The sequence below is a fragment of the Ursus americanus genome, chromosome 14 (assembly GCF_024610735.1).
Source record: "Ursus americanus isolate L20-20 chromosome 14, mUrsAme1.1.p, whole genome shotgun sequence".
Classification (NCBI taxonomy): domain Eukaryota; kingdom Metazoa; phylum Chordata; class Mammalia; order Carnivora; family Ursidae; genus Ursus; species Ursus americanus.
This window is the reverse complement of record NC_142140.1, coordinates 51,027,049-51,045,117: the sequence shown is the minus strand read 5'-3', so window position 1 is coordinate 51,045,117 and position 18,069 is coordinate 51,027,049. Positions and strand designations below refer to the sequence as shown.

Below are 18,069 nucleotides of genomic sequence, written 5' to 3'. Positions count from 1 at the left end.
GTAGGGTGACTGTTGAGGGTCACCCAGCCAAGCCTCCAAGGACTGGCCCTAGGGACACCAGGTGCCCCGCCTGGTGAGGGGGGTGGTGGTGAGGTCTCACCTTGGACGACGGTGTGGTTGAGGGGGGGCGGGCAGGCCGGGGGGATATCCACCGTGGTGTGGTCGGGTTTCCTGGCAGTCTTCGCTGAGTTGGTCTGGGTGCTGCTGGGGTTGGTGACGATAAGGCTGTTCTCGGGGGTCTTGGGGGGGCCGGGGTCAGATGGGTCCCCTGGGTTGTTGGGCGTCCAGCGGCTGGCGGCATTCTGGGGGTTGGTGGCCGCGGCGGGCGGGGCCGGCGCGGGGCCGGGGTCGGTGCTGTTCCCGGTCCTGGCGGGGCTCTGGGGCAGGCCGGGGCGGCTGAGGCTGTCATGGGCGCTGGCCGAACCCGCGGTGGCCAGCTTGTTGTTCCTCATGTTGTCAATGTCCTCGGCCAGCGGCGGCTCTTGGCGGCCCAGGTCCTGCTGGATTGGCCGGGTGGTCGACAGGTTGGGGCCCGACACGGGGACCCCGGGGCCCTGGTTCTCTCTGCGGAAGGCAGGCCAAGGAGAAAGGACCCATAACTGAGTTAGAATAACAGAGCGAACGTTCTGGACCCTGCCTCAGCTGCCACCCTTCAGGGGGCGCGCTTGGACCTGGAGAGGCCGTGTCCCGGAGCTCCCCAGGGCCTGGCACGAGAGGGGCCCGGCTTACTCCTGCTTGGAGATCACGACCCCATGGAAGTGTAATGGCCCGGCCTCCTGGGTTTCAGTGTGGTGCTTCTCCTGTGGTTTCGCAGGGCATGAGGCTACTCCCGTGGGGAGAAACCAGAGGGTAAAAGAACTTTCTGCCAGAGCCTACATCTCTCCGACCCAGAGCTCCCTGCCTCTGCCTACAGGCCCTCGAGAGGTCCTGGGCGGGCCTGGGGCACACAGTGTTTTCAGGGGTGGCTAAAGCACCCAGGGACACCATCTCTTTAGGGGTAGAACTGCCTCGTGGCTTTACGTGCTGGAGGCATTTATGTCCCTTCCCAATATTCCAGTTCGGGGGAGCACGCAATACATGCAAGTAAACATAATAAATAACAATAAAAGTAATAACAGCCAACACTTCAGTAACAAAGCTCTCAGGGGCTGCTCTAAGCACTCGGCTTCTAATAACCCCTTCATCCTCAGCCCCAAGAGGTGCAATTACTAGCTCCATTTTCCAGATGAGGACACTGAAGCCCAGAGAGGTTAAGTCTCTTGTCTAAGGCCACACAGCTGGTAAATGAACACGATAATTTTTCACGGGAATACAAGTGTGATGGGCAAAGCATTCCAGGCAGAGGGAACAGCCAGTGCAAAGGTCCTGAAATGGGGATAAGTTTGTTGAGTTTCAGGAGGCCGGTGTGGCTGGAGATGGGGAGTGGGGGGAGACAAGGTGAGTAGGAGTTTGGTGCCTTGGTTACTCAAATAATTAACACCATGCCAACGGACAAGAGAAGAAAAGAGTCTGAGTGTTCAGTGCAACTGGGGAGGAGAGAAAAATGTTAAGGGTCCTGCTGAGCTTTTTCTGCCTCAATACCCTTTGGGACGTCTGCTCTGCAAAGGCAAGTGGTTTATTTTTGTCTTTCTGTTCACAGCTGTGATTCCAGTGCCCAGAACAGGGCCTGGCACATGGCAAATGCTCAGTCACTTTTTATCAAATAATAAGCAAATGCCCCCATTTTTCAGATGAGGACGCTGAAGCCCAGAAGTCCCACAGGCCCAGACCTCCCATCGACCCCTGCCTCCTCCCATCTACACACTCACCCCTAGCTTGCCAGACACCCCGGAAGCTGTGGCCCCAGTGAGGGTGGCTGGGGTCCGGAGCCTGTCTGCTGCCCCCTGGCTGCACGTCCGTCCGTCCGTCCCCTGCTGGCCCCGGCTCCGCCTGCCCACGCCGAGTGGACCTGGCTCCCAGTCAGCTCCCTGGGAGTTTGGCCCCCAAGTTTGCTCTGTTTGCTTTCAGACACCCCCTAGACCCTCAGTCCTCAGATGAGGGTCCTTATCCTGCCCTAGTTCCTGGGCGCTGGCCCCAGCCCTGGCCAGTCTGTTCCCTGGAAACCCCAGGACATTTGTGGTTTATACTCTCTATGATGTTTCTCTCTGGAGGGCTTTGCAATCTGAAACTTGTCTCTCTGGCTCTTCTTAAAGGTAACCCCAATTCTGCCTCCTAGACCCTCCACTCCAGCTCGTCAGACCTCACATGTACTAAGCACCTGCTGTGCGCCGGACCACACGCGCCAGCTCTTCTAAGCCTTAGGGTTGCTGTGGGACGTGGGCAGTACTGTTAGTCCCATTATGCAGATGAGGAAACTGAGTCCTGCAGAAGCCAGGTCAGAGTAAAAAACGATTTTCTCAGGTTGCACACGTTCAGCGACCAGCTGGGAGCTCAGGTGTGATCGCGGACACCAAAGCCCACGCCCCGCCTGGCACCCTAAATCCACCGAGCACGTCCTCATTTTTATTTTGCATTTTAACTCGCCAAAGTCCACGGTGTTTTTAGGAAGCAGAAGAGAGACGAGGTAATTTATTTTCAGACTTGGTTCTCTGAGGCTGCATGGGGAGAAGGGCAGGCCCGGCTGGTTTCCTCACTTCTCAGTCATGTGAGTGGGCCAGGCTGACCTGGCTCTGAGTCTCAGCAGAGCCCCTCACTGGCTGTGTGACCCTCTGTAGTTTGATTAACCTCTCTGAACCCTAAGTCCCTTGTCTTTAAACTGGGGAGAGAGTAGCAGAACCGTCCCTATAACTTGGAGACCACAGTGGGGATCCCGGAGCTGAGCGGCTATGTAACACCGGCAAGTTACTCAGCCTTGTTTCTCATCTGTTACACGGGCATGGTAACCTCCTTGGGTCCCTGGGAGGGTCAGGTGTAATAATGACTCCCAGGCCCGGAAACCCGATGGGATCTTGCCTGCCTGGTTTAGAACCTTCTTGGGACCAAGGACCCTTTATCCTTCCCAGCGTCTCCCTTTTAGAATAGGACTGTCTACCCTGGGCCTGTCCCACCCCTGTATTCTGGAGGCAGAGAATTTGTCTTCTAGTTCATGGCCACAGATGGGAGGGGATTTGGCCTCCAAATGGATCATACCTAGAGCTTCACCCATACCCAACTTAGATGATGAGATGTAGGATTTCTGAGCTGATGCTGCAAGAGGCCAAGACTTCTGGGGACGTTGGGATGGGGTGAGTGTATTCTGCACACGAGCTGGCCATACATCTTGGGGGGAGGAGCCAGAGGGCAGACTGTAATGGGTGGAATGGTGGCCCCTCGAATGATGTGTCTACCTGGAGATCGTGAATGTGGCCTTATTTGGAGAAAGGGCCTTTGCAGATGTAATTAGGTTAACGATCATGAGATGAGGGGCACCTGGGTGGCTCAGGGCATGATCCCAGAGTCCTGAGATCAAGCCCCACATTGGGCTCCCTGCTCAGCGGAAGTCTGTTTCTCCCTCTCCCTCTGCTACTCCCCCTGCTTATGCTCTCTCTCTCCTTCTCTCTCTCAAATAAATAAATAAAAAATCTTAAAAAGAAAAAAGGATCGTGAGATGAGGTCATCCTGGATCAGGGTGGGCCCTGAATGCAGTCCTTAGAAGCGAAGTGAAGGAGAGAGGACTCAGAGGGGCCTGGTGCGAAGCCAGAGGCAGGGTGTGCAGTGGCGCAGAGGAGGACCAAACCCTCAAACCTGCCAACAGCCCTGGGCTCCTCGTACGGTGCCTGGACAGCAAGCGTCAGCTGTAACGATGTGAGTAAATAGAGTCTACACCGTATTTCCCCCAAACGGCCCACAAACAGGTTCCAAATTTGAACCCGCGCCTGGTCCTTTTTGAGAAGCTGTCCATGAGATGGAAATCTGGCTGGGAGGGTTTTCTCATTGTTTTTACAGACTGTTGTTGTCAAAGGGAGAGCTATCCCTAGCACAAAGCAGGTTCGGGTAAATTATTACTGCAAACAGAACCCAGATCCTTCGGCCACCACGTGAAGAGGTTATACTAAAGAGCACAGCAGTGGAGACCAGGGCGCTCCTCGAGGGGACGTCAGCCTCGCGTTGGGGACCAAGAGCCCGTTGGCTCCGTCTGCTGGCTCTGTCTGCCGCGGGAGCCGGAGGAAGCTGGGCCTGCAGAGGCCGCACACCAGTCTCCAGGAGGCTCCGATGCCAAGCGTCTCCAAGGAGAACGCAAAAGGGGCAGAAAACTTGGAAGCCAGGCCCCTTCCCCCTTGGGGATGTGCATCCCCTGCCTGGAATAGGTAGCTGCTTGCATAACCCTGTCCCGCACCGCATCCCTCAGCCAGCTGATCACTTCAGTGTCCTTTCGCCAAGGGCTACGGACACCTTGAGCGGGGTGTGCTCAGGCTCCCAGATGCAGAGGATGGGACTGCTTCCTGGTGCCACCATGTCCTAAGGACCTATGTGTTTTACTTCATTTAATCCCTGCAGCCACCAGCACTGGAGGTGGGATTAGGATCAGGCCCATTTTACAGATGAGGGAACTGAGGCCCGGAGAGGCAAAGGCAGTTGCCAGGTGTCACCCAGCTGGGAAAGGGCTGGGCTGGACTCCGGTCTTACAGATTCTAAGGCAGCATAGACTCTGTGAGGCTCAGAGGTCCAGGATCTCCTCTTGCTCTTTCTGGGGAGTGGGTTTCATGGTGACGGGAGCAGGTGTTAATTCTGGGGTGGCGCCGGTCTTGGCAAGAGCTGCCCTGCTCAGCCACATCCAGCAGGGAGCACTGCCTGGCTACCGGGGAGCGGCAGCCGCTCTGTGACTCGCAGCGTTTTCCTGGGAGTTGAGGAAATCTCTACCTTTGCTTTGGTCACCCTGGGGTGCCACTGGGCTCAGCCGCCTGGGGTGGGGGCTCTGGGGTCAGCGGCCACTGAGTGATGTAGAATGAGTGAAAAAGAATGTGCTTCTGTCCACTTTTCACTGGGGTGAGCTTGTGAGAGCTTCGGGGGGTCATTTAAAGCTGGAGAGGAGATGAAGGTGTAATTGGGGGAGAGGCAGAGGGAACGGAAAGAGAATAATTATATATATATTTTATCAACGTTCTGGCGAATGAAAAACACAGTGTGGGTCTGGGAAAAGGCCTAAGCAATGACAAAAAGGAAAGATGCAGGTGGCAGACCCCTTAAGCAGGGCCAATGGCTTGTCACCATAGAGAACTGAAATGTCTTTTTAGTATATTATATTCGTGAATAAAGTTTTCTCTTGGCCATTTTTTTTTTAAAGCAGATGAATGCCTCGTCTTGGATTTTTTTTCTCTAAAAGTGCCTGAATCTTCATGAAGTTTTATTTCCAACGAGCATTAGAACCTTTTCATAAGCCAGGAGAGTAATGCCTCCCTGGGTGCGTCCATTAACAAGGGAACAGCAGTGCCCTCCTGGTGTGGGTCTGGGAGTGGCAGGGGGGAGGCCGTTTCTATCTCTGGAGGGGAGGGGGAACAGAGGCCATCTGTGGGATGCGGGAAAGCTGCATTCTTATCACACTGCTGGTATCGGCCAGCTGCCTTTGGGGAAAATGCCTTCCTCTCTCTGGGCCTCAGTTTCCCCATCTGTGAAAGGAAGGAGCTGGAGTGGTCACTCTAAAGGATATAAGTTGTTTTTTGTTTGTTGATGAGAAAAATATAGAGGTATTTTTTTAGAGAGGGAGGGAGAGAGGTGGAGGGGGTGCAGCAGAGGGAGAGGGAGAGAGGGACTCCAGAGCTGATTCCATGCGGAGAGAGGAGCCCAACGTGGGGCTGGATCTCACGACCCCAAGATCATGACCTGAGCCGAAACCAAGAGTCGGACACTTAACCGACTGAGCCATCCGGGTGGCTCGATGAGAAAATCTTAACAGTATAAATGATAACGATAATAGTAATAGCTACCACTTCCTGACTGCTTGCTGTTACCACCACTACACACGGTTAGCGTACACTGAGAATGCAGTAATCATCTTCACAGTGATAACAGCTACCATTTACTGAGTACTTATGCACCAGGCACGGTTCAAAGCATTTTACATCTATTAACTCAGTTGGACTGTCCTCTTACCCTAGGCGGTAGGTACTGCTCTCATCCCCACTTTACAGATGAGCCAACAGACGCCCAGAGAGGGGAAGGGACATGCTACGAGTCACACAGGCAGGAAGTGACGGGCAGGAGTGTGACCTCTGGCTCCAGAGTTCTTGCCCGTCACCACCAGGCTATGCTGACATTCTGTCCCTGTCACTCGGCCTCCCTCAATCACAGGAGTAATGTAACAACAAGGATGACAATAATAGTAATGTTAGCAGTAGTGAGAAGAACAGCATTGGTGAATCATGGGTTCTTAATTATCCAGTCATGTTCTAAACACTGTATTTCACCTAAAAATCCTTTCTGTGGCCTCTCCTTGCCCCGAGAGGATTCGAGGTCCTACTGATCCATCACTGTCCTTCCCATTTCTTTGTCTGCCACTCTCTCCTCACCCTCCAAACTGAAAACAGGCCTCCTTCTGGTCCACCTCAGGGCCTTTGCACATGCTGTTCTTAGCCTAGAACACTCTACTCCCTTCTCAGTTTGCTCCTGTTGGGAGCCTGGCCTGGGCACAGAGGGAGGGAGAGAGAGAATCTTGAGCCAACTCCTCGAGGAGCACAGAGCCTGACGTGGAGCTCGATCTCACAACCCCGAGATCATGACCTGAGCCAAAACCGAGAGGCGGACACTTAATGGACTGAGCCCCCCCCCACCCCTTGTATGTTTTAAATACACACCCCATTTTCTCGGAATGCAACTACTGGATACACTGAAGGAAGACTAGACTCTATTTCGTAGGAAACTTCGCCAAGAGGTGTTCTCCAGTTTGGAAAATCTCAGCACTGGTGGCAACTCCCTCATGTCACCTGAGTTGCCCACACCACCAAGAGCCAGCCGGCATCGGTAGCGGTCATGTTCACGGTGCCTGTGCAAACAGTGCCCCGTGTCAGTTCACTCTGCCCTCCAGACCCTCCTTATTCAAAGTGTGGTCCCCGGACCAGCATCAGCTTCACTCGGGAGCTCCTTAGAAATGCAGAGTCTCAGGCTGCACCCGAGACCCACCGATTTGGAATCTGTATTTTAATAAGATCCCTGGGGATCCACGTACATGTTCAATTTTGGTAAGTGCTGGCTTAGTGCCTCTGTCATATGACAGAGCCACTTAAACACATCATTAAAAAATCAATATGATGCCCTCGTGGTGGTATAAACGAAGACTAACAGAACATCAGTGACTATAAGAAAATGTCTGTTTCACCATGGTCGGGCTCCTATATGCAGAATTACTACAGGACTGTTAAAAATATGAAGAAAACAAGGATGTTGTTTCCTACTGGCTAGGGCGCTGCCCCGGAAGAGGCCTCCAAAAGCCTCAACCCTGCTCTCCTTTCAATTCTGAGGGCCCAGGGTAGCTTTTCAAATCCCTCAGGAATAGCATCAGGTAAAAAGATGGTTGACTCATTAACAGCTAAAAATGGCCTACATTTACCAAGCACTTACGTGTCAGCTGCTCTTCTTCGGGCCTTTTGCATGAATTATCTCTTTGAATTCCTGCAATGACCCAATTTGATCCCACGATCTCCATTTTACAGATTGAGACAACTGAGGCCCAGAGATGTGAAGTTACTTGCCCAAGGTCACACAGCAAGTACATGGAACAGCTGAAGAATTCGGTGGGGGTGGGGATGGGGGTGGGGGTGGGGGAATTTCTCATTGATTTTCCCTGAGACGCACAAGGGTGAAATGGTGAGCCTGCCACCTCTGGTTCAGGCTCCTTAGTACCCGTGTGACCTTGGGCCAGCCTCTCCACTGCGCTCCGCATCTGTGACAGTGGAGTCTGTCGCAGGAGCCTGTCTCGAACACCGAGATGCTCAACAGGGGCCGGCTTCCCGCCGGCGCCCCCTGGGCTCTCAGCACTATGACCACGACGGTCACTAGCCAGCTGAGGGGTCGCCCCCACTTACTTCCTCCGGCGGTGCCTGCGCTCCCTGTCCTCCCTCCGCGCGTCTGCCTCGTACGCCGTCGGAGGGCCGTGGCGGTGCCTTCTCCTCCGCTCGCCGCCATCGGGCCCGTCGCCGTCCCCCTCGCCGCCCCGCGCCGGCCGGCTGCCCTCACGGTGCCGGGACCGCCGATCAGCCTTGTCGTCCGTGCCGTCGTCAGCCGGCCTGCGGTGGGCCCGGTGGCGGCGCGGCTCCCCGTCGGCGCCCGTGCGGGGCGAGCTGCTACGGCTCTCCCTGCTGCCGGCCTGGCGGTGCGCGTGCCTGCGGTGGGGGTCCCCAGCCTTGCCTCGCTCGGCCTGGCCCTCCCAGAAGCCCGGCGGCTCCAGGCCGCCCTCCAGCGCGTGGTGGTCCGACTCGCGCCCATAAGGCCCTTCCCGGCTCAGCTCGGCCTCCTGGCTGCCCGCCCAGGGCCGGCGGGGGTCCAGGCCCACCGAGCCGCTGGGGTCCCGGGCCCGGTCGTGGTAGCGGGCCTGTTTCCTGAGGAAGTCCTCGGCTCGCTGCTGGCCGAGGCGCTGGTCCACCGTGGGCTCGGCCGCCCGGCTCTTGTTGGTGTTGTTGTTGCGGTTCTCCTGGGGATCGACCACCAGCGGCCGGTCCAGGTGGGTCTTCATGTCCGGCCGCAGGTGCCGGGCGTAGGAGGCCTTCCAGCGCTCGTCGGGGTCCATCTCGCTGTACAGGGCCTCCCGGCTGGCCAGCAGATTCTGCTTGCGCATCTCGCTCGTCCGCTGCTCCCACACCGACTTGGTGGGCTTCTGGTTCTTCTGTTGCTCCTTCCTGCAAGGGGAGGGTGCGTGGCTTAGAGCACCGCTGGGCACCGTGGCCTGCTCAGGCCTGGGACTAACGGGAGTCTCAGCCCAGGGGGTGTCTCAGCCCAGGTGGTCTTGGCCCAGGCTGGTGTCTCGATCCAGCAAGGCGTCCCGGTCTGACTGCCTATTTTGTCTAATGGGGGGGTCTCTGCCCAGACGGGTGTCCCTGTTGTCCTCTCTACTCTTTTCAAATTGTAGCACATGACCCCCTGGGGGATGTAGCCTTGACGTTCAAAATACTTTAACCCCTGAGACAGCCAATCATAAGGGACATTGGCCTGGAGCGGGCTCTGAAATCGCCCACCGTGCCTGCGCGAGCCTTTAGTTCTGGGTTATGGGAGGGCTGGGTGGTCCCAGGGAGAGCCGGGGTGGCACCTGGGAGCCTGGGGGCTGTGCCTCTTTTCCCACTGCTATTTAGCCACAGGGCTGGGTAAGGCTGGAGCCCAGCCCGGAGTGCACAGACTTTTCCAGGGTTTCTGTGTGCATTGATAGTTTTAGACAGACTATCCCCTTAAACAGACTGTCCTCCGAAACTCACTGGTCTGATTCTGTGTTTTCCTGGGCTCCCCTTTCACAGCCACCTCCTTCCACTCTGGCAAAGAAAGCCCCCTCCCCACCGTCACATGATGCGCTGCCCCACAGTGTGCAAAACCCTGGGACATCCGACACAGGCACCATCGGGAATATCAGTGTCAACGAACCTCCCTTTAATTAAGACACCTCAGCTCCCACCGCCTTACCGCCTCTGCTTCACCAGCAACCTCTGTCCGCTCTACCTTCATGATCCGTCTAGAATTCAGCTACGTCCATTACCCTACTCCGGTCCCACTATCTCTTTTGCATGGACCAATGCAGTCTTCAGCCTGGTCCCGACTTCCACCCTCGCTCCCCACAGTTTGTTCCCCTGACAGCTGCCAGAGGGCGCCTGTGAGCACCCGAGTCAGGTCCTGCCCTTCCTGGGCTAAAGAACCCTCCACAGCTTCCACCTGACTCTGAGTCCCGCCCATGACCCACAAAGGCCTGTATGATCTGTTTGTCACCTGTCTTCACTTCCTCCCGCTCTCCTCCCTCCCACCCTCCCTCCCTCCATTTCAGTCACAATGGCCTCCTTCCCGTTCCCTAAACACAACAGGCACATTCCTGCCTCAGGGCCTTTGTATATGCTGTTCCTGCTGACTGCTACACTCTTCCCTCAGATCCCCCCATGGCTCCTCCCTCCCCTCCTTCAGGTCTTACACCTTCTCAGTGAGGCCTTCCCTGAGAAGTTTATTTAAAAGCCCAACTCCCTCCAGCTCTAGATCTCCCTGCACCCCTCGACCTCTTGTTAATGCTGTATCCCCAGCAGCTAGAACAGTGCTTGGCATATAGAAGGTGCTTATGAACTACTTATCAAGTGAAAGGGGGTGGGAGAGCAGAAGTACCTCGCCCTAAAGCTCAGCGCTGTCAGGGACGGCTCCCTGCCCCCAACATCATTGACGGGATGGGGTACAGGCTGAGGAGCCCGGACAGCGTTCTGGAGCCGGGGGCACTTACACAGCTATGGACATGTTGGCCGCCGACAGAGGACTCACTTCTGCCACCTCCTTGGCTTTCTGCAGAGCGAGTTTCTGGTTGGCTGCTTCTTCTTCTTCTTGCTCATCCTAAAAGACACACGGAGTTCCGTTCACAAAACGTGAACTAGGCCTTGGGGCCTCACCTCCGACCCTACTGCTAATGAGGGGTAACCTGTGGAATATTTGTAAGCAGGTGTGGCCAGGATGTTGACCGACCAGAGCCGAGGCCGCAGAAGGGCACAGGTGCCCAGTGTTGGTCACATGCCCTGCCACGCCTTTTATGCGCAGCCTCGCTAGCCAGCTCATTATTAACCCGATTTTAGCACACAGCCGGAAGAAAGCAGAAGGAAAAGAGACTCCTTTTTTCTTTCCCACTCCTTTCCTTTCCCCCAATGGAGATTTCTCTGCGCCCTGGCTCAATAAGCCGGAAATTAATGCAAAGATTTCCCTCTCACTTTACTTTCTGGGTTGTGCTCTCTGAACCAAGACTTTTCAAAAACACCGACGAGCCCCCACGTGCAGAGGAAACCTGGCGCCCCATCCCATGCACTGCCAACAGCCTCCAGAAGGGGAATCAGGAGAGGAGCATATATTCTCAGCCGGTTAGGTTCAGAGAGGAGGAGGATGGGGGAAGATGTTTTAAAAATACATACAGAAAAAGATGTTTGGGGGCTTTAAATCCTTCTTCAGCCTTCATGCAGGGCCTCATTCGTAAAACAGAAAAGCCAACAAAGAAAAAGCAAAGAAAAAGCAACGAGAAAGAAATGGCCAGAGATGAACCCACCCAGAAGAAGTCAGGCTACGGCAGGCCACCTCTCCCCCTGCGCTGGGATCTCTGGGGCAAGCAGCAACCTTACCAGCTCGGAAGTGGTCAGACCAGGACCCTCTGCCAGTGACAACACGGAGGTGGGACCCGGCCGGCCGCCCCTTCTCATGAGGCCCCCCTTCCTCCTTGGCACCTCACCCAGCATTTCTCAGAGCCCAGCCCCTGGACCAGCTGCCTTAGCAGCACTGCAAATGCAGACTCCCAGGCCCCGGGGAGAGCCCGAGCTGGGCCTTGGAATCTGCCTCTTCAGCAAGCACTGGGCTGAGTATCAAGCATGGGTCAAGTTTAAGCAGCAGCGAACGAGGCTAAGAGCATAGGTTCTAGACCCACCTGGCTTCAAATCCCAGCTCCCCCACTTACTGTTGATGTCAGGCGAGTTGCCTCACGTCTCGGGGCCTCACCATCCTCTCCTAAAATTTCCATTCTCCCGGACTTTCCTTCCCTCGCTCTTCTCTCCAGCACTTCTCCCCATCTGACAAATTTATTTCTCGTCTATCTCTCCCACTCGAGTGTCAGCTGCACGAGGGCAGGGATTTCTGCCTATTCTGTTCACTGCCCTGTCCTTGGCTCCTAGACCACGCTCTGCTCACAGTAGGTGCTCAATAAATGCTTTTAGATGAAAGACACGGTCTGTAAAATGGGCTCAGAGAACTTGCTTCTCGGGGTTTCTGTGAAGATTCTATGAGATGAAAACACACGAGGGGCTTAGCAGGGTACCTGCCTCGTATGAAATGCCCAAGAAACGCTCGTAGAAGAAATGAAGGAAACAGTGTGGGTCTGGAGGAGAATGCCCATCCTTCACAGACGAACTTGCCTCTCTCCCTCCCCTTCTCCCACCCTCCTGGCGCACCCTCTCCCCGGCGACAGCCTCTAAGGATGGGCTCCTGGAACTTGGATGAGAACACGGTTGGATCAGCCCCTGGAGCCAGCCAGCTCCATGGTGACCAGGCCCGGGGCCGTGTGCTGGGGGTAGCAGAGACTTCCGTTTCCCCCCAGTCGGAGTGGGGCCCGGGAAACTCTCTCTCCCTCCTGCCAGGGCCAGCAGATGGAGGGTTTGGCAGCGTCCACTCAGTTCGGTTCAACACCTCGAGGCTCGAGAGATGGGGCCACGAAGCGGAGGGATGCCCTAGGCCTGGCCCTCCTGGGCCGACAGGAAGACTCTGCACATGTCCTCTTAATGCGATGGGGCTCTTTCCCAACACCCTCTTCTCAAATTGCAGAAAAAGGTGCCCGGCTTCCTTCATGCAATTCACAACCTGCACAACCATTCCCCGCGGCCCTGCCCGTGGGCTATCCCGGGGGGTGAGCGGTGTGACTGAAAGCAATGTCGCCTCCTCTATGCCTCCCTGACCTGGACCCAAGTCCCAGGGAGTCCAAGGCTGCTCTAAGGGGTATCTGCCAGCAAGTTTCGCCCGGGTAATTCAACACTACTGGCCGGAGTGATAACTGGGCTTCTCCTCACATGGATGGTTCTCAGCCCCCTCTCCCAAATTATTTCCTGACTTCATTTTCCTCGGCTCTTCTCTCATTTCTGCTCCTTGAGGGGATCACATCTCTTTCTTTCAGCTCCTAGTCGTGTGGCAAGTTCACTTAACCTCTTTGGACCTCAGCTTTCCCATCTGTGAAATGGGGAGAACGGTAAATCCCCATCTGTTTCACTGTGGTTGTTACTTTGTATCTTTTCCTGCTCAGCTGGGGCTCCAGTGAAAGCCAGCAGAGCGCGCAGGTAAAGAACTCGGGTTCTGGAGCTTGCCAGGCCTGGGTTCCCAGCCTTCCTTTGACCAGCTCTGTCCAGTGAAAGCTCTAGGGCCAGGTCATGCCTAGTGACTAACACGGACTCTCTTTATTGAGCACTCACTGTATGGCAAGAACCGTGCTGAGTGCCTGACATGCACTGTGTGATGCTATAAATAGTAGCTGCTATTATCCTACCATCTGGGGCCAATGACTTTGCCTCTCTGAGCCTCAGTTTCCCCTTCTGCAAAAGGGAGATGGCAGCAATGCCTGGCACCGTGAGCAGCAATTAATTCTTTACTGCTGCCACTTGGAGGCAAAGTCCGGCCAACTCCCGAGCTCACGGGGCCACGCGCTGAGCCTCAGGACCCTGTGTGGGTTATACTCCATCTGTCCGGTCCTTTCGGCTCTAGCCTGGGGGCTACACTTTCCTTGGAGGTCCCTTGATGCTGCCCACTCCCTATAAATGGGCACTTGGTGGAGTCTGCCATCTGTTTCCTGTGGCAGTCCCGCTGCCTTACCGCCTCCCACCTCCTCTGCTGTGGAATCCGCTTGGTCAGGGACAGTCTGTTTCAGGGGGAGGGGATGCCTCCTCCCTGGCCCGGTGCATCCGGGACAAAAGCTCTGACCCTGTCCCCACCCCCCACACCCAGCCCGGTCCTGATCTGCCACGAGCAGGTGGTAACTGTGCCACAGGGAGAAACGTTCTCCCACCAACCCCACCTTGGTGAGTTCCTGGGCGTTGGCCAAATTATCCACCGCGATGGCTAAGAACACGTTCAGGAGGGTGTCTGCAGGCGCCGGAGTCAGGGAAAGCACCGCCACTTGGAGCCTGGCTCCCGGGGCCTCCCGGACCCTCCCTCGCCGCCCCCCAGCCCATCTGCCCCGCCAGCTGCCCGGGCCTGCCCCGCCTCCCCCACGGAGGATACAGTTCCCGAAGAGCGTCAGCACAATGAAGTAGATGGAGAACACCATGCCGCCCTGCACGCCCCCCTGAGACTTGATACCGTCATACATGACCTCGTTCCAGTCTTCACCCGTCAGGATCTGAAAGGGGACAGAGAAACACACAGCCAACCCCTCTCAGCCACGGGCCCCACGGAGACGCAGCTGCGGGGCTGGAACCTGCCTGCGGTGGCTCCTCCTGGACCCTCGTCTCTGGGGGTGGGGGGGGGGTCTCACCTCGGTTGTGAGTGGAAGGGCCATCCCTGCACTAAGGGGCTCTCAGCTCGGCTTCTAGGAAAAGGTGAACCCAGGGGAGTCACACATCTTTCTGCAACTCTGTCTTCCCTGGTGCGAGAAGGGGATTTGCTACGGATGGAGCTGTGCCCCCTAAATTCATTGCTTGAAGCTCTCAGCCCTCATGTGACAGTATTTGGGGATGGGTTAGATGAGGTCACACGCTGGTGGGTCTCTCGGGATGGGATCGGCGCCTTTCTAAGAATAGACACCAGAGAACGTGGTCTGTCTCTCTCTCTGTGCCACGTAAGGAGGTGGCCATCCATTACCAGGAAGGGTCCTACCCAGGAACCGACCCTGTGAGCACCCTGGTCATGGACTTCCAGCCTCCCAAGCCCTGTCGCTTAAGCCACATATTCACTGGTTCTTCTGGACTGCTGGGGCTGGGGGCAGGGCGGGAGCCAGTGACCAGAGAAGGCGTCAGGCACAGGGGTGCAGGTGCTGGCAAGTACAAGTTGCCCCGATGCCCAGGGGACGCCCTGAAGGGACAGGCGTGCTCATTGAAAAAAAGAAGAAAAAAACCCCAGCTTCCCTCCTTTGTAATATTTTCACAAGGATAAAGTAAATGTGAAAGAACTCCAAAAATGTCAATTCATTAATGCAGGTTTCTCAGCCTCGGCACTGCTGACATTTGGGGCTGGGTCACTCTCTGTGGCGGGGCCGTCCTGTGCACGGTGGGGTACCGAGCAGCACCCCTGGCCTCCAGCCACCAGAGGCCTGCAGCACGCCTCTCCCAGAGCTGTGACAGCCAATAATGCTTCCAGAACTTCCAAGTAAGTGTCCTGGGGGGACAGAATCGCTCTTGGACAAGAAGCCCTGTGCTAAAGATATATGCGTGGTGATTACAACTATTAGCGATCATGTATGTGGGGGCTCAGAACTTCATGGCTGGTTTCCCTTTCCATACCCTGGTCTAGGGGGTCTCATTTCGAAATTACCCTCCCAGGAGAGGGAGAGAGTGAAGTCACATTTTCCATATACTCCCCTGTCCCCCCCACCCTAAAGAGACAGAACCCACCAGAAAGGCTCTGGTGGTCCCAGCGAGGTCAGTCCCAAAGCTCAGGGCATATGTCCACACAGGTGCAGAAGTTGGTTTGGGGAGACCACCCAAGGTCTGTTTGCCTTAGAGTGTGGGATCAGGGTGTCTTCCAATCTGGAGAGGGCGGGTCTAGCAATTGTGTTTTTTATTTACTCTGATGCTTTGACATGGGGGCGGGGCTTGCTGACCCCAGAGGGAGTCAGGGCTAGCCAATTCCTACAAATTGTCAGCAACTTGCCAGGGAGCACACTTTTCACATGCAAACCGACCGATCCAGAGCCCGTACTCCCAACCACCACCTCTGTGGGCTCTTACACTCAGAGCCCCAAATCCCCTGCCCTAGTCACTCCAGGGCAGGTCCCAGCCAACCCGAGGCAGGCCTCATGCTGGGAGCCCACTGAAATCATTCAAACCAACCAATTCTAGATCTGCTTACCCTGCCTCTCTAATCCTTCCTGCAGAAACCACAGTTAAAGCCCCCTCCCTCTGCCTCCTGACCCACCCTGGTGCTTCTGCAGGTGCCCTGCCTGGGATGCACGTACGCCCTCTCTTGAGATCTTCGAGTGTAACAAACTGTCTTTCCAACAGCAGTTATCCACTGATCTGTTGGGCTCGCCATATGTGAATTAATAATAAAACCAGCATTTTAAAACAGAGGGGCAAGGCAAAGCAGAGAAAGAGGGATTCAAGGAAGCCCCTCATACACTGAACGGGTGCTTTCATCTTTGACACTCAGGGGTGTCCGTCCACCCATGGGGCCGGGTGAAGACCGTACCTGAAACACCGTCATTATTGCTGCTGGGAAAGTGTCGAAGTTGGTAGGAGGAGTCCCTTCATCGAAGTTAAACCTGCAGGGAGGACGGAAGCATTTCCCATTGGCCCCATCCCAGGTGCTCTGAGGGCTTGGCTCGGCATCCTGTCTCCAGGGCAACATCTCCAGCATCGCTGTTCCCCAGAAAGACCCCCTGATTGGTACCCGGGGCCCCACCCATCGAGGTGAGTGCACTGGGTGTCCGGGCCACGAGGAGGGTGGTCTGCAGGACACAGGTGAGCCTGGGTCTCTGGATGCATCGGACCTGGGTCTGGGGGCACTTGACCCCAGGGAAGCAGAATTTGCTGAGCACTTACTGGCCGCCAAAGAGCTGCATTCCCAAAAGGGCGAAGACGACAATGAACAGGAAAAGGAGGAACAACAGGCTGATGATAGATTTCATGGAGTTGAGAAGAGAGACGACCAGGTTCCTGAGAGATGCCCAGTACCTGCCAACAGAGGCCGGGTGGGGGAGGGGTGGTCAGGCTGGGCCAGTTGAGCCCACTTCCCAGTGGGCTGCGGGGGGCTCCACCCTGGTCCCCTTCCCCGCCACTGCTGGGATGCCAGGGAACTCCAAGGACTTACTTTGTGACTTTGAAAATACGCAATAACCTGAGGGCTCGTAACACGCTGATTCCAAAGGATGTGCCGGGTTTTATGACGGCCCAGATGACCTCGAAGATGCTCCCGATGATAACCTGGAACAGCAAGCCTGCTCTCGTGTCCGGGGACCTTGAAGACATACCCCGGCCCTGACCCTGACCCTTGCAGGAATCCAGCCAAGCTGCCCCAGATGCAAGCAGGGTGAGGGCCTCAGACTCCTCTCATCCCTTTCTTAAAATTGATGAACAGGTCATGCACAGCAAAGAATTCCTGAAATGCATAACTGCAAAGTGAAGATCCATGTAGCTGCCACCTTCATCCACAAAGAGGACATGTCAGCACCCAAGAAGCCTTGAGGGACCCCTAGAGATAACCACCATCCTGGATTTTGTAATAACCATTTCCTTGCATTTTTAAAAAATTCAAGTGAAATTCACATAAGACAAAACTAACCATTTAAAGTGTACAACTCAGTGGCATTTAGCACTTTCACAGCATTGTGTGACCTTCACCTTCTTCCAGTTCCAAAATATTTTCATCACCCCCAAAAGAGAGCCCAACCCCATGAGTACTGCCCCCCTCCCCCACTCACCGCGCCAGCAACCATTAATTTGCTCCCGGTCTCTACGGATTTGCCCGTTCTGGACATTTCATTTAAATGGAATTATGCAGTATGTGACCTTTTGGGTCTGGCTTCTTTCACTCAGCATAATGTTTTTGAGGTTCTTGACTTTTTAACGTTTTCAAGCATCGTCCCTAACCAATCTAGCTTGGTTTTATCCATTTGCACTTCCACGAGCAGAAACGTGCTGTACGGACTGATTTCTGTCAGTGTCCTCCTCCTTTCGTGCGATGTCATGCAGGTGAGATCCACCCAGTTCTTGGGCGGGGCTGTCGTTGGCTGCCTCTCATTGCTACGAGAATTCCATTATGTGGCTATGTCACAACTCATTTACCCGTGCTACTGCAAAGGGACGTTGGCTCGTGTGGTTTGGGACTATTACAAGCAAAGCCGCTCAGGGTATTCTTGTGAGCTGCTCTTGCATGAAGCCCTAGCAGGGGAATCGCCAAATCCCCCCTGCAAAGGAGGGTCTGCACGCTTCCCTCCCACTGGCAGTGGCTAAAATTTTGGGAGCTCTGTATCCTCACCGGTATTTGGGATTGCCCTCTCATTCCTTCCGCATTCAGCTGAGTTTCTCGCATCCAGGGGTGAGCGCTACTGTTCCCTTTCTGAAGTCCCCAGGCCTCAGCCCTGCTAGGCAAGCGCTGGAGAAATGAACTCCTTACCCACCAGAGTACTTACCCCACAGTCAAAGCAGTTGAAGGAAGAGTGGAAGTAAGGCCGCGTCCCAAGCCCGTACATTTTTATAAACATTTCGGACATAAAGAGTCCTAAGAAAATGAATTCTGCATAGTCTAGAAGGG

The 18,069-nt window shown here is 55.3% G+C and overlaps 1 protein-coding gene across 5 annotated transcripts in view; it reads right to left on the bottom strand.

The window, feature by feature from the left end:
• Positions 1-18,069, bottom strand: part of CACNA1A (calcium voltage-gated channel subunit alpha1 A) — a 212,870-nt gene that overhangs the window by 65,166 nt on the left and 129,635 nt on the right. For all 5 annotated transcript variants that reach the window (XM_045811947.2, XM_087867228.1, XM_087867225.1 and 2 more), the window contains 9 exons: positions 17,948-18,060; positions 16,627-16,739; positions 16,359-16,490; positions 16,006-16,078; positions 13,882-13,999; positions 13,676-13,743; positions 10,373-10,479; positions 7,998-8,807; positions 101-564 (listed from right to left, as the gene is read on the bottom strand). In XM_045811947.2, coding sequence (XP_045667903.2) covers positions 101-564; positions 7,998-8,807; positions 10,373-10,479; positions 13,676-13,743; positions 13,882-13,999; positions 16,006-16,078; positions 16,359-16,490; positions 16,627-16,739; positions 17,948-18,060 — 1,998 coding nt within the window. The remainder of the gene's footprint in view (positions 1-100; positions 565-7,997; positions 8,808-10,372; positions 10,480-13,675; positions 13,744-13,881; positions 14,000-16,005; positions 16,079-16,358; positions 16,491-16,626; positions 16,740-17,947; positions 18,061-18,069) is intronic.